Source organism: Strix uralensis, chromosome 18 (assembly GCF_047716275.1).
Source record: "Strix uralensis isolate ZFMK-TIS-50842 chromosome 18, bStrUra1, whole genome shotgun sequence".
NCBI lineage: Eukaryota > Metazoa > Chordata > Aves > Strigiformes > Strigidae > Strix > Strix uralensis.
This window is the reverse complement of record NC_133989.1, coordinates 5,170,730-5,193,163: the sequence shown is the minus strand read 5'-3', so window position 1 is coordinate 5,193,163 and position 22,434 is coordinate 5,170,730. Positions and strand designations below refer to the sequence as shown.

At 41.1% G+C, this 22,434-nt stretch overlaps 2 protein-coding genes across 4 annotated transcripts; both read left to right on the top strand.

Annotated features, from left to right (window-relative positions):
* Window positions 1-114: 114 nt before the first annotated feature.
* On the top strand, window positions 115-5,960 carry FAM217B (family with sequence similarity 217 member B). Of its 3 annotated transcripts, none has more exons than XM_074888183.1 (5): window positions 115-167; window positions 1,534-1,739; window positions 2,925-3,036; window positions 3,130-3,215; window positions 3,614-5,960. In XM_074888183.1, the coding sequence occupies exons 2-5, from the start codon at window positions 1,645-1,647 to the stop codon at window positions 4,803-4,805; spliced, it is 1,485 nt and encodes a 494-aa protein (XP_074744284.1). In that variant the 5' UTR covers window positions 115-167; window positions 1,534-1,644; the 3' UTR covers window positions 4,806-5,960. The 3 variants fall into 3 exon arrangements, with proteins under 3 accessions (XP_074744284.1, XP_074744285.1, XP_074744286.1); XM_074888184.1 differs by lacking the exon at window positions 115-167 and adding an exon at window positions 181-1,390; XM_074888185.1 differs by lacking the exon at window positions 115-167 and having other exon boundaries at window positions 1,534-1,734.
* A 4,846-nt stretch (window positions 5,961-10,806) lies between these two features.
* CDH26 (cadherin 26) lies at window positions 10,807-22,343 on the top strand. The gene is made up of 14 exons (XM_074888142.1): window positions 10,807-10,864; window positions 11,813-11,826; window positions 12,625-12,702; window positions 12,787-12,909; window positions 13,339-13,500; window positions 14,732-14,879; window positions 15,518-15,684; window positions 15,849-15,977; window positions 18,221-18,406; window positions 18,598-18,866; window positions 19,469-19,611; window positions 19,850-20,083; window positions 20,614-20,841; window positions 22,210-22,343. Exons 1-14 carry the CDS (start codon window positions 10,807-10,809, stop codon window positions 22,341-22,343), a joined length of 2,073 nt encoding a protein of 690 aa, XP_074744243.1.
* The last annotated feature ends 91 nt before the right edge of the window (window positions 22,344-22,434 follow it).

Sequence of the window (22,434 nt, the reverse complement as noted above, 5' to 3'; positions counted from 1 at the left end):
AGCGCCTACGGCCCCTGCGCTCCCGCAGCAGCGGCGCATGCGCAGGGTCCTCCCGCCCGCCCCGTCCCCGCGCCAATCGAGCGGCGCGGCCTGTGCGCGCCTGCGCACTGCGCCCCCGCGGCGCTGCCGCCGACCGCCCCGAGTTGCCGGTGGCGGCTGAGGCAAAGGCAGGTACCGGGCAGGGGAGCAACGGGGCGGGAGGGCGGCCGTGGCGAGGGGGAAGGAAAGGCAGGGCAGGAGGCGCGTGGAGGCCGTCCGTTAATTAACGAGCTGCCCTCCGGCCGGTGTCGTTACGCAGCGCGGTGACAGTCAGCAGCGGGAATCGCTGGCGCATCCCGGGAGGGAGCGGAGCGCGGCCCGGCCCGCCCTGCCATGGCGAGAGCAGCCGGCAGCTGCTCCTGCGTTACACGAGCGGCTCTTGGCCGGTGCGGTGCCCCGGCGGCGGGGGTGCTGCTGTGAGAGCCCGGGCCGCGCTCCGGGGCGATCCGGGAGGCGTCGGGGACAGCCGGCCGGCCCTGCGCTCCCTCCTCGGCCGGGGAGACGGGGGGGAGAGCGGCGTCTAGGACATGGGGCAGCATCAGGTGTGAATAGATTCGAATATAAATAGATAAATAGTGCTGCGACAAAACCAAACGTGGGTAAGGTGAGGTATTTTGGTGCTAGTCACCTGTCACCTTTGGCAAATCGTACCTGTACACCTCGGTACGGGAATGCAGTTTCTGGAAAATGAAAGAATGCTGCCAATTCTGCTCTGAGTAGTTTCAGTAGGAATTTATGAGTACTGAGAGATTTGTTTTGGAAAAAGAAACAAATTAAGTATTTGATACGAAATTTGCATATATGAATGTAGGAAGAGTGCATTTTCTGACACAAAAAGGACAACCCGACATGCCCAGAACGCAGGTGGTTGATCATCTGCTCTTGTTAAATTAAGAGCAGAAACACCCACCACCGTTTGACTGTGATACTGGGCTCCAGTCAATACATGCAATGCTGCGCAGGAGGAACAAAATGATGATGAGCACGTTACACAATGAAAAGGAGCTCTTCTAACGCTGCTGTACCTTCAGATATTTTCCTGTATTTTACCAACAGTCTCAGGGATGGGCTCGTAAACCTCATGGCAAGAGCTCGGTGGTTTGCGGGGCGGCTGGCCCAGCCTCCCCCAGTGCCGGTGGGGTGCCGGGGCTGACGGACGGCTGTGCCCGGTGGCTGCAGCAGCAGCAGGGTTCCCGCAGCAGAGCCTGCGCCTCGCTCCCCTGGCTGGCTTTGGCCCGCCGTGCTCTGCAGCTTTGGTGGCCAACCTGTGCCCCTGGGAGGGGGAGCACGGCTGCCCTCGCCTCTCGGCTCGGTACCCGGCGTGATGACAGCTCGGCATGGATCGACAATAGTAAGGAGAATGATGCTGGTTCACATTAAGCGAGTGCTGGGGGAGGGGGCAGTGTTTTCCAGTTTCGTAGCTGATTATCTTCCTGCTTTAAAAATAAATCACATTGGGAGGAATCGCATGGTGTTTGTTTACTACATCTCTAGGACGTGATGATGTTTGCATTTGATACGCTGTGTCTCATGAACCCAAAAGACTGGAGTCGTTTGAAGATTATGTAAAAGTAAAGGTGCAGATACCCTTTAAAAAGAGTAATAATGGGACCAGGCATTCAAGAATATCCCTTATTACTGCACAGAGAGACACAGAAAAAGGAAAGCCAAATCAATGAAAACCACAAAGGAATGGTAAAGTAAGGAAATTATTTTCTCTTTCTAGTTACAGAAGTCTCTAAATACTGTAGATTAGTTAATAAGTGCATGGCTGTACTCTTCAGATCATCATTCTTTGATCTACAGCAACAGAAATGATTGTGCAGTATGATCGTGCAGGTCACAAAGTGACAGAGGTGACTGCATCAGTGCTGGAGGCACAAGACTTATTTTCATTCTTTTATAAGCTCTTGAATTGGTGAAATAATGGTTTTTTAAACCAAAATCTGACTATACTGACATGAAACCTGTGAACAAGATGTACAGCCTGACAAATTAACTGAACTGCAGTCAAACTACATTAGATGGGGAGGGCACAGTTTGCTTATTCCTGCTCTAAAATGACATTTGAAAGCCTTCCTTTTTAAAATTAGTAATATTTCTTCTTTGTAGTACAAACATTGTTTTCTGATTCTTACAATATGTACTTATTTAGTGATTCTGTGAGCTTACACAGAAATGTATCAGATTTAATTGAGGAAATATGTATTACAGTTTTAAGCTCTCCACATCAGTAATGCCATTCCTTTTGCTTGCATATGAGTTTTTCTCCTACTGATGTTCCCACCAACCCCACTTTAACATGAAATGGTGAATTTTGTTTGTGCCTTTGTTGTGAAATAGCTTGTACTGATACCAGTATAGATTGTATGCTCCCTGCTCACATCCACTCCTTAACTTCCTAGGAATAAGCCTTTAAATTTTAAGAGTATGCAAATGAGAAAGGCAAGCAAGATTTGTCTTGCAGTGGTCTTCATATTGTACTTTATAATTAATTATATGATTATGTAATTAAATTGCAGTAGGACCGTGTACCAGCTACTATAGAAATTAGTAGTTAAATATGTAGTCTCTAATATTTACTATTTATTATCCCCAAAGTAACTTTGTGATCCTCTCATAGAGGATTCTGTATAATGGCTAAGTTTTATTATTATATCTTCTGATTGAATTATTCACTTTTGCATTAGCAGTGTTAAAAATACAGTAGTGCATTAGTACTATAAAAAATAAAAAGTGACCATGGCATAGGTCTGATGAACTTTAAGGATAGTTGCAATCAACTCTCTCTTTTTTAAAGTGAATTGCACTCTAAACTTCTATTTCTATTCTGGTGATTGTATATGTTGCTCTTTATATGTGATATTCTGCTTAATCCTTTTTAGTTACAGTAATGGAAAAAGCCATCTGAGCACCAAAGGACTGAATAAACCAATTTCTCATGTGAAATCTTCTCCTGGAAGATTAGGCAAAAATGTATCAAGTGCCATTGAAAAGGTAAATCATTCCTTTTTTTGCTTGTTTACAGAAAAAGGGTACTTGGTTTTTGTCAGCTTCTTAATAGAGTCACATACTTTCATATCTTTTCAGGTTTCCCATGACACTCAAGATAGTAACCAACCAGGTATTTTTAAGAAGGGAAGAAACCAGCTGGATGACAATACTCAGTCAAAAAGGTAGTTTTATGTTAAGATTATTTGTTTAATTGGTAGTAACTTCAAACTGGTATATACAATGCTTGTGATGAAATCATGGCTTCTGTGTTTTGACTTCACTTGCCCCAGAATTCAGTATTTATGAGGACAACAAATCTAAGTTATCAATATGGAAACTTACTATCCTGCCTTAGTGAGTTCTTAGGCAAAATCAGAATAAAATAAAACAAAAAATCAGTAGTTAGGCAGTGTTATCTCTGTTAGCAAATACTAATTTTACCTCATTACCAAGTTTCCGTGCCAATTTTAGCTTCATTCATGTAGGTCTGTGACCTTGAAGGGGGTAGCAAGACCTTTGTAAACTGATGTTCCAAAGACATTAATCATTCTAACAGGTTATGATCTTTCTTTTTGTTTAGGATCACGACTGTTTGCACATCACTGCATGGAGTCCAAGGACCAAAGAGGAGTCTCCCAGAAAGAAGGCAAAATGAATCTTTTCTGCCCAGGATCCCTCCTGGCATAAAGGACAGCACACAAGGTAGCTTCTGCAGGGTTAAACATGTCCCAGTGCAACATTTTTATTGCAGTGAAAAAGAACAGTTGGAAAAGAATCAGGAAGAACATGTTGCTGAAGCTGGTCCTTGCTCTTCTAAATGGCAAGAAGCATCTGTAGATGAAATGTTTCTTGATTTTGAATCAGTACAAATTATTAAAGATGATGCTGAAGATGATAGTGCCAGTGATCTCTCTGATTCAGAAAGGATTCCCATTCCCCCATCTCCCTGCACGCCACCAGAACTCATTCTCAGAGCTGAAGAAATTGATCCAGTTTGTTTGGAACATGTTCCTGATACGGGTTTTAAAGAATCAGAATATTACTACCCAGACTTCCTCCCACCCCCTTTCAACTCATGGGACTTGAAGCAACTGGCCATCTTTGTTAATGTAGAGGGTAAAACTGAATTTCGACCAAAGCCAACAGGATTTCTTGAGAAATACATTGATCGTCTTTTGCAGCTGGAATGGCTGCAAATGCAGACTGTGCAGAACGAGAAAGGAAAGGCAGCCAAAGCCAGACCACAGACTGCTCCCGGCTCCATCCGTACCCTAAAAAGCCCTGGCAAAGGCAAAGCATTGCTCAGCCCTTTGCCTAACAAGCAAGTGGTTCCCCAAGAAAGTGTTGCAAAGCTGCCCAGAAGCTATTCAGGTCACAGGGGAGATTCATTCTGTGAAGAAAGTCGCCAGTTATATTCTCATCCAGGTCACTTGAAACTTTCTGAGAGAACGGGATGTGCAATGTCTTCTCAGAGACAGTCTGGTGAAATAAGGAGTGAACTGAAAAAAAAACCAGCTGCAAAGCAACAGCTTCTCAATATGCAGCCCTCTGACAACAGTTCCAAAATTCAAAGTGTTGGTAATATCAGACCCCCTAAGCAAACCCCAGTATTTCATGGTTCAGCTGCTCCCATCAAAGGCTTAAAAACATACGCGTGTACAAATCCAAAGAAAAATGGCAACGTCAACAATTGCGTTCCTTCTAAAACACCAACAGGGGACAGGAAAATAAAACCAAATGGCACGAAGCAAACATCACACAAATTTAAATGAAGAAAACTTCATTAGTAAATGTTGATGCTTCTTGACTGCTAGAAGGCATTTGGCCAATGCAGAAGGGTCATGTTTTCCTTATAGGAAGATCCTGAGACAATATGTTCTAAGTCAGCACTGTTCATTTCAATACATTTGATCTTAAGCCAGCAAGGCCAGCAGGAAATCTTTTCCCTGAAGGCAAGTGTCTTCCATTGGTCTTTCCTCAAAATTTACAATTGTTCAATGAAGATAACAGTAGCAGAGTATGAAAGTTTAGAGAAATATATAATTATAACATGTCCTCCTATTTGCACCTGTTGAAGTCCATTGAAGTCTGTGGTGTTTCTTATGCTTACCTTGGTGTATTTAAGAGAATAGGGTCCATGATCTTTTTCTTGGACAGATACACTATTTTGTGAGCCAGGTTTGATGGTGGTGTTTTCTGGTGGAAAAGGGCTCGACTGTTTTTATAAAATAATGGAGTATGCTTATCTATGCAAAGTCAAACTCTAATTCTTCACAGAAGATGATGAATTGGATTTTTTTGATGAATTTTTTTTTTTGATAAGAAGAAGAATGGAGATCATGTTTTGAAATATTTTAATGGAGAAAGGATTCTTTTTAAGACAAAAAATTATTAGGGAGCAGACAGCTTCAGTAGTGACACATTAAGAAAATGGAATGTGTATTTTTATACCCAGAAATCTTCACTGTGTTTACAGACAGCTTTCCTTGAAGTTCATTTTGTAAGCCTTGATGCTTTTTGTCATTTAGAGGAAATGACCAAATTTCAAATTGCACATGGATATATATGACTAATGCAAAATGAGGGTATTACTAGAGACTCTGTGGCCTAATTTGCAGAACTGGTAGCCTCTCAAAACATAAAAAATGGACTTTTAGCAGATGAATTTAAAGGCTATTGTAAGTTCAAGTAGAGATATATTTTGATACAAAAAATACCTATTTGCAGTCACCTAAGATGACTGTTATTTATCCCATGGTCCAGTCTACGTCAGTTAGCTTGGCTTCTTGTTTCCAGGTTTAGTGAAGTGTCATGGGGAAATACCCTACAGAAAGAAATTGTACAACCAGGATTGGGTCCTGTCCTCACACCCTCTGTTTTCTCTTCTGTCTTTGAGATACAAGAGAATATGGAGGATAGTTCAGTGAGTATTCAAGTGTCAGTTCATCTGTTACAATTTCAAATCAATCACAGCATCTGGGGACACAATCTTGTTGAAGATGAGTTTCTAGAGGATGTTCTGTACTTTCATTTTAAAATGAAATACTGAGCAGCATTAACTTCATCCTCAGCCCCCAGTCACAGTGAACTGTTTATGAGAAGTGGGCTGAGGTCTCATGGACCAGATTTTACACGTGGATCCTTCACATTGTGATAGAAAATGAAAAAGTAGCAAATACTAAAAAGTACATTATGTATATAGTTAAATTGCACTTCTCTTGTTGATCTCATCTTGGTTTTAAGATGCTTAGCTGTTTCTATTCTTTCATCGTGCCTACCAGATCTTCAGCTTTGTAAAATTTCAAAGCATGGATTTATATGTAGTTTAAAATGTGAGAATATTAATAAATGTAGTAATAAACTAGAGTATTTTACAGTACCTAAAAACATTGCTCAGGAATAGTCTAAGAAATATTTTTAGTGTTTTTTTCCTAGTCTACTGGAGACCAAATGTGAAATTTGAAATTGATAAAGGAAACAAATGTAATATACAGTGTTATATTTCCATATTCAATATTTGTGAAGTTACAGTTAAGATTAATTGTAGTTGCATGTACATTCAGCTCTATGCAATTAAAGTGAAACTTAATCTGACATGCTCAAAAATCAAATAAATTGGCTGTGTCAGAGGTGTGATGAAATTTAGAGGGTGGCATTCAACACCAGCAGCTGCAGAGGACCAGCACATTCTGTTGTTGCTATTTCATCCTTTTGTTTTGTTCCAGGCTCATCATGTATTTCAGCTTTTCGTAGATGGGTTCTTGCATCCAGTGCTAGAATTCCAAGCTCTGGCCAAATTCTACAAGCCTTCATTAGTCAAGTTTTCCTGATTGACATTAATAGCAGTGAAATTTAGTAGGACTGCTCTTGCCAATAAGCACTGCTTTAGTGCATGATTTTAGCACACTGTTATAAGCACCAGAAGCAAGGTGAGCAGGATCAAGTCAATAATCAGAATAGCAGGTTTTTTAAACAAATTCTGTCAGATGCAGTAATTAATTTAGCATGTTATTATAGGACTGAATATTAGTGTATGCTAAATTTTCCTCTGAAATGTTACTCTATATTAATGCTTTCCTAGTTTATAAGGATGGCATGTAGATACAGGCACATTTTGCAAGATCACTTCTTAAAGAATAAATAAATAGTGTGTCAGTCAGCTTTGACCAGAGCAAAGGTGACTGGCACTGAGAAAAGTTTTTTCTCACAGACCTAGGAAAGTTTTGTTTTAATGTAGTGGTTGTGATCTGATGGACATCAGCCTGTTGTTGGAGACTAAAATGTTATGCAGGTGAAGATGGTGATGTCACTTAAAATGAGATGGAGTACTTGTTCATCATTAAGCTCTGGCTGTGATCTGGTCAGATAAGTTTGTCTCACATGGTAATCACACAAGTCTAATTTTTGTTCATTGATTTTATATTTCTTACACAGTTTTCTTTGTTCATATACAGAAATAGAAATTCTGTGTTTGCTTCAACAAACAGCTCTTGCCATGAGCAGACCTGCGAGGTTGGATTTTATCCTGCAGCACTTTTGCTTCCATTTTAACTTGACTATGTGCTGGGCCTATAGATAAAAAGAGCTCCTTTTATGAGGAGGACTGTGGTTTATGTTTTCTTCATTTTGTATTGATGGGTATTGTCTTTAGAAGCACATCTGAATATAGCAGAAACATTTATTCCATCAAATTCATTCAGTTTGGAATTAAAATGCTTCCACAGCACAGTGTTTGTGTGGCTATTTATATTTTTTTTCACTGGGTTTAGCAGTATATGTGTGTCTAAGCCTGGCATTGATGATGCTTCTTGAAGAACAAGTTTATGGTGATGTGAGATATTTAAAGAGTGATTATCTTTTTTTCTAGATAATTTAAAGGTTTAATGTTCTGCAGTACTACCTACAGAACAAATATGCTCAGGTTGCGTTTTAAATAAACAGCCAGATTCTACTTCAGTTATACTATAAACTTTAAACAACTCTGTTGTTTTCAATGAAATTACCCTGTTACAAAGATGTGAAGAAACAGAATTTTACTCCAGTATATATAAACTGTTTTCCTTGGTAATGCTAAACTGTAATTTTAATGCATAACATGAAGAATTTTTAAAAAATACTGGTTTTGTCTTGACATGTTTCTTTTTTTCTCCATTACTTCCATCTCTGCAGTGAAATACAGTGGTCAGTTAACATTTTACCTCCCCCACACCTTTCAGTTCTGTACAGCAGTTCTGAAGTTTCTGCACAATGCCTGCAGATCCTCACCCTGTTAGCAGGGCAGGTACCAAGCTTCTGCAGTCCCTCAGAAGTTATGCTGCAAAGAGGGGTTATCATTGTGTGAGCAGTGTGTACCATTCCGGGAAGAGGGGCTTCACAGCTTCCTCACGTGGAAGAGCCTTGCAAGGAAGACTCAAATCAATCCCCACATCATGGGGTGAATGCTTGTTAAGGCTGATAAGCTGGACTGTAATTTTCTTTCCAAATAAGAGGTCACGTTTGCTGGGTCATGGGGGGATAGTACTTCTTACAGAGGCAAAAAGGCTCAGTGGTACTTGTTCTGAGAAAGTTGAGTTTAGAGCAAGTGGATTGCCAGAAGTAGGGAGCTCTCACCTCCCACTGGTGCCCCTCTCCCAGGATGCTGTGACTGTAAATCCCAGCCCTGCTGCCCATGTGCCCCCAGTGCCCCTCTGCTTTTTGCTGCTGGCTGGTGCCCAGCACGATGGCAGAGTGGTGTAGTGCTGCACAGGATGGTCATGCTTATATCACTGGACTAAACTGTCTTGTTTGACTCCAGACTGCTTAATTATGCTGTAATCCCATTATTGCTTGTGTCCTGTCTGTGTTTCATTTATTGTTTGAGGTAACTTTTATGTTGTATTTGCTATTTAAAGGATCCTGTTAGGAGTTTGGGAGTATTTTGGCAGAGTTTTTTTCAGTCAGTAGGTGATACTCTTTTTGGAGCTGATATTATAGTTGAAATTCCTACAGTATAAAATTACCTATAATGTACTATTTTTTGCCTTATTTTAAACGTATTGAGCATTTGTTGCTTCCATTGGCATTAGTGGGTTTTCTTCTGAAAAATAATTAAACAGACCACTCTATCTGGAAAGACTGGAACCTGAGAATTTTCAGCCCAGCTTTTGATGTTGGTAATCATGTCTTGTTATTTATTTGAACTTTTTGTGGATATTTTTGCTAGTAATTTCATTGGAAAGTGATCTTGTAATTCAAATTTACTGTATATTTACTATATTAAAAGTGAGATACTGCCCGTTTGTTACTTAGTTGTGTTTTTTTCATCATCCACAAGATGGCACTGAATTTTGCTTTTAGAGAATCCTTTACTGCAGTGTGGGATAGAGCTTGTAGCTCAGCATATCTCAGCTGTATTGCTGCTGATGGCCAAGCTAGGAGACTAAAGCTGTATGATTATTTCTACTCCACATGGCAGTCACTTCTGTAATGGCTGTGTTAAGGCATCACAATAGGTAAAAATAACAGGATAAACTTACTTCATCGTATTCATACCTGTTTTGCTAAATGCACTAATCAATGAGTTTCACATTTTCTGTTATAATCCCTAGGACATTTAGAATGTGATCCAAAGAACATCAAAGACGTGTGGGTAGATGCTTGCAGAGAGCCACATTCTCATGTTGCTAGTACACCTGGATAAGTATGTTTAACTTAATTTCACACAGAGCGTGTTCCTATGTTCAGTTGAGACTAATCAAGAGGAAAATGAAGGGAGAGGGATTCAAAGGGGAAAAAATGGCATTTCCTACTGCTGAAAATCCCTTTGCTATTTTTATAATCTTTATATTAAGCATTACGTAACTTCTCTGAGAGACACCACACGAGAATTTCACAACCAGAACTTTCTTGCTATTTGAGGTTTTCCTGATGTCTAAACCATCCTATCCCATGCTGCTATTTAAGCCTGTTACAGCTATTTTGGCCCATTAATAGTCAATCTCAGAAGATCATCTACCTGCCCTCCTCCCCACACTCACTGTTGTTTAAAACATTGTGGCCTATTTGACATGATCTATTGCTTTTCTCCCCCGAACAGAAGATTCCCTAAGTCTTCCTTTCACAACTTCTGGAACACTAAACTCATTATTTTCCAGGTCTAAAAAAGAATAAACCTCCCAGTAAAAGCAATACAGGAGAATGGAAGATGCTGTAAGAGTTGTTTTCATAGAAGTTGGGACCTTCCCCATACTCTCACTCAGTCTTCTTTTTACATGGTTTTAGAAGGTTTAATATTTCATTTCCTGCTTCTTTATCTAGTTTTATTTAAAAAGTATTTTTCACAAGCTGGAAGTTCAGCTTTGGGTAAACGAGTTCACACTTGCTTGATGGCTTTTGGGTTGAACTGGACAATGTAGTGTTTGTATAAGCTTTCAAATAAGCTTTTGCAGAACTTGTTCTTGGTTCAAAGTCTCAGGTAATATAAAAGTGACACTCCCGGGAATGGCAGATAAAAATAGCTCCCATTAAATATAAAGTTGCACGTTTGCATTTTTGCAAACAACCGTGAAGTTATTTATCAGGTAATGGCATTTCCAAGTAACTACCCAGGAAAGCCACACGTTTTATTTAATGGTCATAAAACTGCAGTAATGGCCCATTTGATTTGCATAATACTACAAGTGGCAGAGGACTGAGCTTTGCTTTGAGTCATTTCAGTTTTACAGAATGAACAGTTTTGTTTGGTTTTTTTTGTTTGTTTTTTTTTTTTTTTTTTTTTTTTTGTAATTTTGCCCGATGAGGCGGAAATACTCACTTGTCCTCAGGGACAGTTCAAACGCCGGTGAAACCCCAGGTAAGTTCGTGAAAAACCCGTGGCCTGTGGTAAATCATTGTATAGATTTCCAAGGAACCAGGTCGCTCGCAGCCAAGTGCCGGGCTCCGCCGGTCCCTCCTCCCGCATCCCGCGCGCGGGGCGGGACCTGCCCGGGCTCCGCGGCCCCGCTCCGCTCCGCGCTCCGCTGCCCGCGTCCCATGGAGCTGCTGCCCGCGCTGCTGCTCCTGCAGGTGGGGGGCGCGGGGGCTGCGCTGCTTTTCCGCGGGGTCGGGGCCGCGGCCGGGGGTGGGGGGGCCGGGGCTGCGGCCGTGGGGTCGGGGCTGCGGCCGCACCGAGGGCATCGCTTGCCCCCGCGCGGTGCCTCCGAGAAAGGGGGGGGCTCCTCTGTCCCCGGGTACCGGGCTCTGGGCTCCTGGGGGGAGGGGGGGGCTGTCCAGGAGCGGGGACCCTCCGCTCCTCCTGCGGGGGACACCAGGGCGTTCACGCCTGGCAGAGCGCGCTGGTGCCTGGTGCTGCCCTTGCTGGATGAATGAGCCCCCCACTAATTCACTGGCATTTCTGTGGGGCTCGTGCTCCTGAACTGGGCTGTTCCTTTGTAGCGGTGCCCATGGCTGGGACGGACACAGCAAGTGCCTGAGCCATTGCTGTGCAACTGGTGCACGTGGAGGAGCCTGGAAGCTGCAAAATACACAATTAAAGCTTCCAATAGAATTAAAAGTAGCTACACGCGCACATTAGGGGAAAGCAGCTTGTTCGGGAGGTTCAGCAGAGCTGAGCCTGGAACAAAGCTAATAAATACTATGTGCAAGTGCCAGGTGACAGCCTTGCTTGCTGTTTTTACATCGCAGAGGTTTTCCCCGGGTTATACAACAGCTTTACAGAGTAGCTCCAAGGCATTACCAGCAACCCCCCATTGCTCAGAAAGTTTATAACCATGGCAATTTTATAAGTATTTTGTTTCTTCAGGAAAAGATCATGGGGTAAAGGCCCAACCTTTGCCCATGTCTAGGCAGGAGGAGCTCTGTTCATTTTTTAAATGCCACTGGAAACATTTGATGGAACGAGTCATAAACCCCCAAGGTTTCCAGTGAAAGCAGTGAGAACTAGGAGGAAGGTGTACAAGTTACCTATGAGCTAATGTCAATAGTGCAATTTGAGTACTGTCCTACTCCTTTGTGGTGCAAGATTTCAAGTAAAAAGCAGTGTTTGAAGCTGGTGCAGGAAGTTTGTGCTTATAAAAGGGCAAATCCTGCCAATTGGGGTGTAGTCACCACTCTCAACAATTTATTTTACTCATCTGGATTAGACACTTTGGTCCAGTGTTCATCTTCTGGTAAATCAGCTAGGTTTGGAACACTTGAGTCACATCACTGAGTCTCCGCAAACCTGAAATACTCCCCAGACTTAATTTTTTTCCAGTAGTAGGTTTATGTCCTGTTAATACCCATCAACTTCTAAAGGAGCACTAGACACAGAGAGACAGAGGTGAATGTTTTAAAAATTGGAGATACGTGGCTTGAGAAAAGCCACAGAGATAATACTGTGGACTGTTAGACACAGTGTTTGTGTGTTTCTAGGACTGGCATCACCTGACCAGAGAAATCAGTATCCAAGCTCCCATGCCAGTTCATTTGGAATGAGATGGATGATATTTGTGGAGTTTCCTCGGTTAGATACAATTTAATACACTGCTGTCAAAACTGGATCAATATGTTTCCTCCTAGACAACCTATCAATGGTTTCTAGTTAACCTTTTTTTTTTTTTTTTTCCCCACAAGGTTATGGCTGCCAACAGTTTTTCTCATGAAATTGAAAATTTCAGTTTAAGACAAGCCATCCGAAAGAAGAGTATTCAGGTTTGTAGTCAATATTATATAACAACAGATATGCAACTGTTAATATGCGAGCTATGACACTAAGTTCACTTCTTTATCCAACAGTGGATAAATTCTTATCAGTTAGCCAGTCTGCGTCCTCTACAGCGTACAAAAAGGACCTGGGTTGTCACCATAATTGATGTTCAAGAGGAGGACAAAGGACCATTCCCAAAATATGCTGGACAGGTACAAACAACCTTTTAGTAAAAGTTTTTCTTGAATGTCAGTGAGGTATTCGTCACCACAGACTGTACAGTAAAACACCAAAGGTAGGAGAGGGCAAGAACATTGCATCAAACAGCAACTTTTTAAAAACCTTACTTGTTCAGAGTTGTCTTATTGACACAGTTGGGTAGAATTGTGTGGTGTGGGGGGTATGCTGCTCCTTTCTATGGGAACCTGCAGGCGTACTCAGGGGAAAGAAGCCAATAGAGTGGGAGAGGTAAGAGAGTCATTGCACAGAGCTGAAGCTGTTAAGTTGGCTGAGACCAAGCCTGCAAGCAAGGCCCCTTCTGCAAAGAGAAGATGGGCAGGAAGAGAATTAGTCTAAAGTCAGTTTGTTTCTGTTCCATCTTCCTAACTCATACTGCATTGTTCTACTTCTCTTTTCAAAAGCTGTTCAATAACAAATCATTTAATACATCAGTAAAATATTTAATCAGTGGACCTGGGGTGGATGAATCTCCAGAGATTGGATTGTTTTCTATAGCAGATGATGCAAATGGACGTGTGTGCGTACATCGTACCATTGACAGAGAAAAGACCCCGACTTTTCAGGTAACACTTTAAAAAATACTTAAAACTATTTGCAAATATTAATTGCTTTCTCATGGCTAAATGCTTCACTAGAATGAAACACACCAATAAGAATTTTAAGTGTGTGTTTTTATGACCTCCTTTTCTTATTTTGAACCTCTAAATAAATGCTAAGATGATTATCTCATCAGAGACCGATAGGTGACTTCCACATCACTATCAATTATAAATCTTTGTGACATGTTTGAACTTCCACAAATATCTGTACGCTTCTTTTCTATCTTCTTTTTGGTATGGCCCTTGATCATCATCTAAAAAATGAGAAGGTTGTCCTGAAATTCAAAGTATATTACAGCTATAGTGGCTAGAACACTGAGTTGTAAACCCAAAAACTAATCAAGAGAATGAAAGCAAATAGTTATGCATTACAAAAAAACCAGATAATACCAGAGGAGCTGCAAAGCTGTGCTACTGTAACTTTACATAAGAGTAAGCATATGTTTCTCCTTAAAAAGCAGAAGAGCATTCATAAGCAGTAAGTGTAATGAAAGAAATGTGGTAAGAAGTGTATGAATGAAATACGTGAGTGTGGGTTTGTTTTCCTCTTGCAAAAAGTCTTCAGTTGTGGTCTCCTTATGTTTTTTCTGTGATGATTTCTATTTGTGTCTCTGTGGATTAGCTGTGCCCAATTGATAGTTACCATTCCATTTGGCTTTCTGTGCAAGGTCTTGCCTTCCATAATAAAACTAAATTTTGGAGAGCTTTCTATTCCCCCTCACTGGACACATGGCTGTTCCAGGGCAGACACTCTGGGCTTGGTTTTAAAGCAGAAATAAGTGTAGCAAAGGAGAATTCAGCATGCAGAATTGAATCCCCTGAACAGTCTTGGGTATGGAGTCAAAACTTCATAGACATGCAGCTAGAGAAAACTGAATGTACTACTTGAATAAATACTTCAGAATTGGGAAGTACATGTGATAGCATTCTTTTGTCTGGCCCCAAGGTTATTTATATATTTTATATTAGATAGTAATTTCAAATAACCCAGCTCCAGCTCCAGGTACTGTTTTTTTAAAGTATTGTTTAATGCACAAGATGACCATTATGAACCTACTACCTATGAAAGGTGAATGATGACTTAGTGATGTAACTCAAAGCCAAATGCTAGTCAAATATGACTGAAGCAGCTTCAAAATTGAAAGTTTTTTGTTCCATTCATTCCATTTTGGTATCTGTGTTGCTACTCGTTTAGATACGTTTCGATATTGTGCACAGAAAAACTGGTGAACCGTTGGACCGCCCTTTATTTTTCAAGATAAAGGTTAAAGATATTAATGACAATGCACCTGAGTTTCCCAAGGAGGAGTACAGCATTACAATAAGAGAGAACCACAGTAAAGGTAAGTGCCATCCAGACAAGGGATACTACTGGTTTGTGTCTGACTTCTCTCTTTTTAATTCCTTTGTCTTTCTTTTTCCTTTCTTATAAATCTGTTCTTCTCCCTCGATTTTACATAAACACTCATGGGTTTAGGGACTATTTCCTACCTCCTAACTTCTTGTCTGATTAACCTCGATGTATATTAGCATAAAGTTGGAGACATTCTGAAAAACTCCTAAGATACTTCTTCTTAACTGCAAGCCAAGACTTCAGCAGACTAATCTGAACTGTGGATCTGGAACCTGCACATGCACACTGCTTCACAGAAGATGGTCAGACACACTGTTTTAGAAATATAAAGACTTAATCTGGCTGTGTAGACATGTGGGCATGGTGCCAACTCCTCAGGAGCTGTCAGAGCTGGTATAAATAACTAGTGAATGTTTTTAATAAAGTAAATTCAGGAGTGTAGTAACTCTATTGTCTAAGAGTACTTTAGGCAGATTTGCCACCCAAATGAGGTGGCAGCCAGATGACCATAGCCACAGATGTTATAGATTTTCTTAGGACTTGTGTGTTCAGGAGCCTGCAGACAGGCCTAAGAAACTCCAGGTCAAGACTAAACACTTCTACGAATGTCTCAATTCTTCATTCTAGATGAGCCAGTTTTCCAAGTTACTGCCTTGGACAAAGATGAAGATGGCACTGTGAATTCTCAGGTGTCCTATTTTCTAAGTATGCAAATGTCCCATCCAGATGGAATCCCATTTGATATTGATTCTAACACAGGATCAATACTTCTGTCAGGATGCCTGGATTATAAGGTGATGTACATATGACAGCTTCTTGTCATTTAATGCATAATACATGTTCACTGCATGTTAACTTATACCTGGAGAGTCTCACATCCAGCTTTGTAGCTGTGACTGATAAAATGCGGGAAATGCTTCGGAACTAAGTTTGGAATTTCCTTTCTTCTGTTTTTCAGGCTGCTAACTCTTTCAAACTTCTGATTAAAGCCAGTGACCATGGAACTCCCCAGCTGTCATCTACGGCAACAGTGAATGTAGCTGTTGAAGATGCAAACAACCACCTCCCTGTATTTACTAGGGATAATGTAAGGAAAAACATCATTATTGAGTATTTCTAAATACAATTCAGTCCTTCAAGCTGCTAAATACACTCAGCAGTGGAAATGGGAACCCTCAGACACTTACAGAATCAGGCCAAAACATGTGCAAATGAGCTTTACATGTTAGAAGAAATATCTCTTAAAAATGAGAACAGTAAGAGAATGCTTGACTACTGGCAGTGATGAACTTTGTTGTTTTTCTGTGTACAGCACTAGAAAGTTTTTGTCTCACTATTAGTGTAAGGATGCTGACTAGCTTGTTCTAACATCTGAGAAGCTAAGGTGCTGATTACAATCCGCTCTTGAAAGATTCTAGTTTTGATCATGAAGATCTCAATGGCCTGAAACCTGTGTGCCTACAATCTCAGTACATCTCAATGGGGCAGTGAGGTATGGTAGCAGTGCTTCTGCTGTCATATTCTGCGAGGGTGCTTGTAGAGCATTTGCTGTGTGCGTGGGAGCAATTGAGCTTGCTGGCAGGAAGAGGTCTCTGAGGAGTTGAAAGTTGTGAAGGGGTAGACAGCTACATTTGAATTCAGGTAAGAGTTATCCGTTTTCAGGCTCTGGTCCCATTGATAATCCAGGTCCCAGAAAGACTGTTTTTGTAACTTGCATGTTGACACAATGTTTTGGTTTAACCTTGGCTGGCAGCTAAACACCACCCAGATGCTCGCTCACTCCCCTGCAGTGGGATGGAGGAGAGATTTGGAAAGGTAGAAGTGAGAAAAGTTGTGGGTTAAGATAAAGACAGTTTAATAGGTAAAGCAAAAGCCACACACGCCAGCAAAGCAACATAAGGAATTAATTCACCACTTCCCATCGGCAGGCAGGTGCTCAGCCATCTCCAGGAAAGCAGGGCTCCATCACATGTAAGGGTTACTTGGCAAGACAAATGGTGTAACTCTGAATGTCCTCCACTTCCCCCTGCCCTGCAGCTTTCATTGCTGAGCGTGACACCGTGTGGTCTGGGACATCCCCTTGGTCAGTTGGGGTCAGCTGTCCCAGCTGTGTCCCCTCCCAACTCCTTGTGCACCCCAGCCTCCTCACTGGTGGGGGGGGTGAGAGGCAGAAAGGCCCTTGACGGCGTGTAAGCACTGCTCAGCAATGACTAAAACATCCCTGTGTTATCAACACTGTTTTCAGCACAAATCCAGAACATAGCCCCACACTAGCTACTGTGAAGAAAATTAACTCTACCCCAGCCAAAACCAGGACACGCTTCCAGAGCGCAGAGTCATGTCAAGCACTGGTATATGTAAATATTTGCAGTTGTGAACAGTAAGAATAGATACAGGGCTACAACAGTGGGTACAAAGACACCTACAAAAGCAAACACACTTACCAGTGTGTTACTATGGTAGGTCTCCTACCTGCAGAATAGTGTTTGGAAGACCTGAGGGAATAAGGTTAGATAATCTACCAAAACAGGTTTGTACAAGAAATCTGTGCTTCATCATCATTAACTCCAGTCTAGTAAAATTCTGAGCCTTCTCACAGTTGTGATTTGTTCCCTCTATCTGAGTACATGTATTATTCTTCACAGCAGTTTTAAAAGTTGTGATGCAAGGACAGCGTTGTTTACTTATTAGAAGGCAAGAGTCTGAAATTTCAGATCTCAACCAGTGACCAACTTATATGAAGAAAATAGCACAAGCAAATTACATTTTATAACCACCTCATATTTTAAGATGTATTTCTGCCTTAGGTGATTTAATTGGCATTTCTTAGCTGGTCTTTGGAGTGCTAGTTAGGCAAGCTGGTGGCTACATTGCACCATCAAAAACTTAAAACATTGTGAAGAAATTACCTAAAATCTCACACATACTTGCTTTCTACAAAGTCAGGTACATAACATCTGCAGACTAGTACTGGCCTAAGCCTGTATGCACCAATCTCTTGTACATGGCAGAAGACAATCCTGGATGAAAAGCCCTAGTGGCATTTATGGGCTTATTGCTACAGTCAGCATTAGGAGAGGTGAGTAGTCTCCTGCTTTTAGATGAAGATCAGGTTTAGTAATGAGTTCTTTATGAAGTCAGTGGGAATGTGTTGGAGGAAAGTTAGTTCTGTCACTGAGTGGGGACACATGAACCACTGCAGACAGCAACAGTGTGTGCAGAAAGTAGCTCCACATGGTCTGTGGTGGAACTCTGGTTCAGAACTGGCTAACAAGCTTCCTCCACTTGGAGAATAGAAATAGTCTTTATTTCTTTCCTTTCCCCTCTCAGTACCAGCTGCAGATTTCAGCAGGTCAAGAACATCCAGCTGTATTACGGCTCCAAGTGGAAGATGAAGACTCTCCCAATACTCCAGCTTGGAGAGCAAAATACAGAGTAACAAAAGGCAATGAGAAGGAACAGTTTGCCATTGAGACAGATCCAGACACAAATGAAGGCATTTTGAGTATTATCGAGGTAAGGAGCAGTAATAGATGAACTACAGCATGGCACTGTATAGCGTGGCCAGTCTGGTTACAAGACCGATAGCTTAGCATCTTCTTAGCTGGATTTCTTAAGTTCAGCTCACCTCTGAGTTCCAGGTATATAGAGGTGACTGCCAAACCAAGATCATAAGTGCTAATCAGACTTTTGTTTGGGGTTTTCAGCCTCTCAGCTATGAAGATGACTCTGAGATGAGACTTGTCATTTCTGTAGCAAATGAAGAACCTTTCTTCTTATGTAAAAATGGCACTGTGATGATCTCAAGCTTAGAATCCACGAGTACAACTGTGAACATCAAGGTCTTACAGTCTCAGGCTGCTCCTGTGTTTCATCCTCCTATACTGATTGTCCAAAAAGAAGATTCAATGAAGCCTGGGAAAGTATTTAGAAGGTATCCTGCCACATATCCAGATGATGTGCCAAATAAGATAAAGTAAGTGGAGATGCTTTTAACTCTCAGAATAAATAGTTTAGGAATATAAAGAGGTTTTCAAGTTTAATTTGGTATATGTACATCTATGAATATACATACACCTACATATTTACAGTTATATGAATTTATACATTAGAGGTGCAGGTTTACTGTTTATGATACTGCAGATCCAGATAGCTGGTTCTGTAAGATACAATTTAAAGGTGCAGTCAGTCCTTGGTTGCTCAGTGTTTCTGTTGTCTTCAAAACAGTTTTACCTAAAACCAGGTTGCATTAGTTATATTTTACTTTTGATGACAATATTTTGATGCCATAGAAATGACTAAGGTATGCTTGGCTGTAAGAATGGTAATCTGATGTGGAAATTAGATACTCTTAGCCCCTAGGAATAGTGATGATGGGCCTATACAAGGTATGGGGACTTATGTGGAGAAGTTTGTTGACTGTGTTGAAACACACAGCTTGTCATGGAGTTAAAAAAAGTAAGCATCACTAACAAGTAAAAATACCTACAGAGCTCAAAAGGACAAAGAAAAATGCAGGAGAAATTTTACATTCCTCAAAATCCATTTAAGATTGTAAGTTTTTCCTTTCTTTTTAAGATATGAACTAGCCCATGACCCAGATGGTTGGCTGAGTGTGGATGAGAATTCTGGAGTTCTTACTGTGGCAAAAGAATTTGATCAAGAATCCCCTTACGTGAACAACAGCCTGTACACCATTATCGTTCATGCTATTGATCATGGTAAGAAGCCAGTCAGAAAATATTCAAGCAGTATTTGGACTGTTTGAGATGAGGTGCATGTTAGATATAAAATGATAGCAAGACTAAGTATCTAAGTGGAGAACAGTAACGCAGAACACCCTAATGTTTAAAACTTGTGTTATGTGTGACTAGTGGGATAAACCAGACAGAGATCCTGCCAATGCTTTTGTTGATCCCCAGTTGTGAGTGTTTTTCTGTTTCTTTTACTCCTACTTAGGTATTTCACCACAGACTGGTACTGGCACCGTCCTGCTTTACTTGTCTGACCATAATGATCATATGCCAACATTAGTGGCTCCTTCTTTAGATGTGTGTGACAAAAAAGAAGGGACACGTCTCATTATAAAAGCTAAGTCTGCTCCGGTCCATTCACATTCTGGGCCATTTACATTTGAGCTGGCTGAGGACTCTGAAGATGTGAAGCATAACTGGACATTAGGAAGAAACTTTGGTGAGTTCTTCCTTTCATGTCCTTCATGAGAGGTTTATCGTCAGTTATGTGCCCTCTAGTTATTTCACTGTCTCTTACCTTTATGGTTTGTTACTGATTAGTCTCAGTGAGATGGAAAGGAATGGAAGAACAGCTTTCAAAATATAAAGTGACTGCAGTTTGAAAAAAGTTACATTGTACTTCATCTCAATGGAGGATAGGACCAGAAGCAATGTGCTCAAATTGCAGAAAGGGGGATAAGACAGCTGAGGAACCACTTCTGCATTTGATTAACTACCTGATGAATTCTAGAGGTTATCAGTGCAGCTATGCCAGAATGCAGCAAGACTGGGACAGATCTCTTTGCCCAGAAGGCTCAGTAAGGTGATGAAGTGGGATGTCATTTTGTCCTATTTACTATGGTGCATTAAGGCTGGAAAAAGTATTTGAAATAGTGGTGCAAATAAATTTCTCTTTGATTATCAACAGAAAGGACTGTAGAAAATCAGACTTCTATGAGTCTTGAAATAATTTGCTTGTCTTCTTTTTAGGGGAGTCAGTTGAACTTTTAATGTTAAGAAGCCTCCCACAAGGTAGCTACTCGGTGCCTGTCATTATTCAGGACAGGCAAGGATTTTCTACAAGGCAGAATCAGCATGTTAGACTCTGCTTTTGCCCAGATGGACATGCGTGTAAAGATTCACTGCTTCCACAAGCAGCAGTGAGACTTGGAGGTGGTGCCATAGCGATAATACTTACGGCTTTCTTATTACTACTGGGTAAGTAACCTCCTAACTTATGTGTGCAAGTTATCTGTCATCTCATTGCAATTGCAGCTCATGCACGTGTGCTAAAATCTACCAGCCTTAACAGTAAAGGCCATTTGCCTTAACGTGTTAGAGCGTAGTCAAGGTGCAAGCAGTTAATACTTGCACTCTTCAGGGTGCTTCCATCCACGTGTCCTGTTCTCTCTTCAAATTTTAGGAAGACCTTAGTTTTCCAATACAAGACATTGCCATTTCCATCTAGTAACCAAAGAGATCTTTTTCGATAGCCAAGAAAACTCTCAAATTAGTAGGCACTATGATACAATGTGTAATGCAGAGGAAGGTGGTATTCAAGGCTGACCACACAGGGTAAAAGACACTGGAAAGATTAGTGAAACTTATCTGAACTCATGGTTGGGATGTGAAAACGTGAGGACTGTGTATTATACAGAATTGAAAAAGGGAACATGACATGGATGCATGGAATACTATACAACAATAAATACAAGTATGTAACCTAGGAAAAAAGAAAATATTTGAAATAAAAAAACAGAAATGTAATATTAACAGGTGGAATTTTTTAGCTTGTTACTTGGGAAAATCATGATTATATTGTGGCTAGAAGACAACTGGCAGATGTAAATGTGTTGTTAAGCTGAACTGTAGTACAACAAAGTAAATATTCTTGTTTGCATTGAATAAAGTCGAATACTTGACTTTTTTGACATTAACCATGTACTGGCTAACTGGAAGTAATGAATTTCTCCCATGAGGTTACACCACTCAGTAACTGCTTGTTATAGAGCTGCTTCCTCTGTAACAGCTCATGTCATTTGCTGCTGAAGAGATGAACTACTGATTCTTTATCTGAAGCAAAAATTAATAGATTATCTGATGACTGTAGTATGTCTGTCTGCTCAGTGCAGTGCTCTGTGGAGATAACAGGCTGGCTTTCTCAAGCAGGCTAACCACTCCAGGCCAAGCATGGCATCTGCATGGCTACATTGCTAGGGGTTTCCGAGTTAGCTCATTTGGAACTGGGCCAGGTACCTCATCAACCCACTGTATTGAGCCATACAGATCTATTCACGATGCCCGTCTCACCATTCCCTTTCTTATTTCAACAGTTTCCAGTATTCTACTTTGCCGGTTTTATGTGCCGGGATCTAAAAGAAAAGCCATTGTTCCACCTCAAGGTGAACAGACTTTAATCAATTATAATGAAGAGAGCGGAGTGTCTTTATGTCAAGTAAGTGCAAAAGCATGTATCACAGTACCCCACCAGTGTTGTGTGGCTGAATCTGGTACTAGTCATCTCTTTTATTATGTTTCCTCTGGTTTTGTCATTGAGCAAAGTAAAGCTTTTTTTGTGCCACTAAGCATATCCGGGGAGTGGTGTTCTGCATGGATTGGATAATGCTACTCTGGTGACAGACCATTATCACTCCTACCATTTTTCAGTATCAGCAGGACCTTCCCAGGTGCCTCATCCTACTGATGAATCCAACAGATGAGGAGGCACATCATCTATTGTCATGCTGCACGTACTAGTGTTTTAAACAAGGAAGTAAATGCAAGTGAAAAAGGGAATAGTCTGCAAAAGTG

What these genes read in the sequence shown, in the direction of transcription:
- FAM217B (XM_074888183.1), top strand. Translation starts at nt 1,645, where the DNA reads ATGGGACCAGGCATTCAAGAATATCCCTTATTACTGCACAGAGAGACA. An exon ending in TATCAAGTGCCATTGAAAAG is followed by an intron (nt 3,037 to 3,129) that starts GTAAATCATTCC and finishes ATATCTTTTCAG; the next exon opens with GTTTCCCATGACACTCAAGA. An exon ending in GACAATACTCAGTCAAAAAG is followed by an intron (nt 3,216 to 3,613) that starts GTAGTTTTATGT and finishes CTTTTTGTTTAG; the next exon opens with GATCACGACTGTTTGCACAT.
- CDH26 (XM_074888142.1), top strand. Translation starts at nt 10,807, where the DNA reads ATGAGGCGGAAATACTCACTTGTCCTCAGGGACAGTTCAAACGCCGGT. An exon ending in CTGTATTTACTAGGGATAAT is followed by an intron (nt 15,978 to 18,220) that starts GTAAGGAAAAAC and finishes TTCCCCTCTCAG; the next exon opens with TACCAGCTGCAGATTTCAGC. An exon ending in CGTTCATGCTATTGATCATG is followed by an intron (nt 19,612 to 19,849) that starts GTAAGAAGCCAG and finishes ACTCCTACTTAG; the next exon opens with GTATTTCACCACAGACTGGT.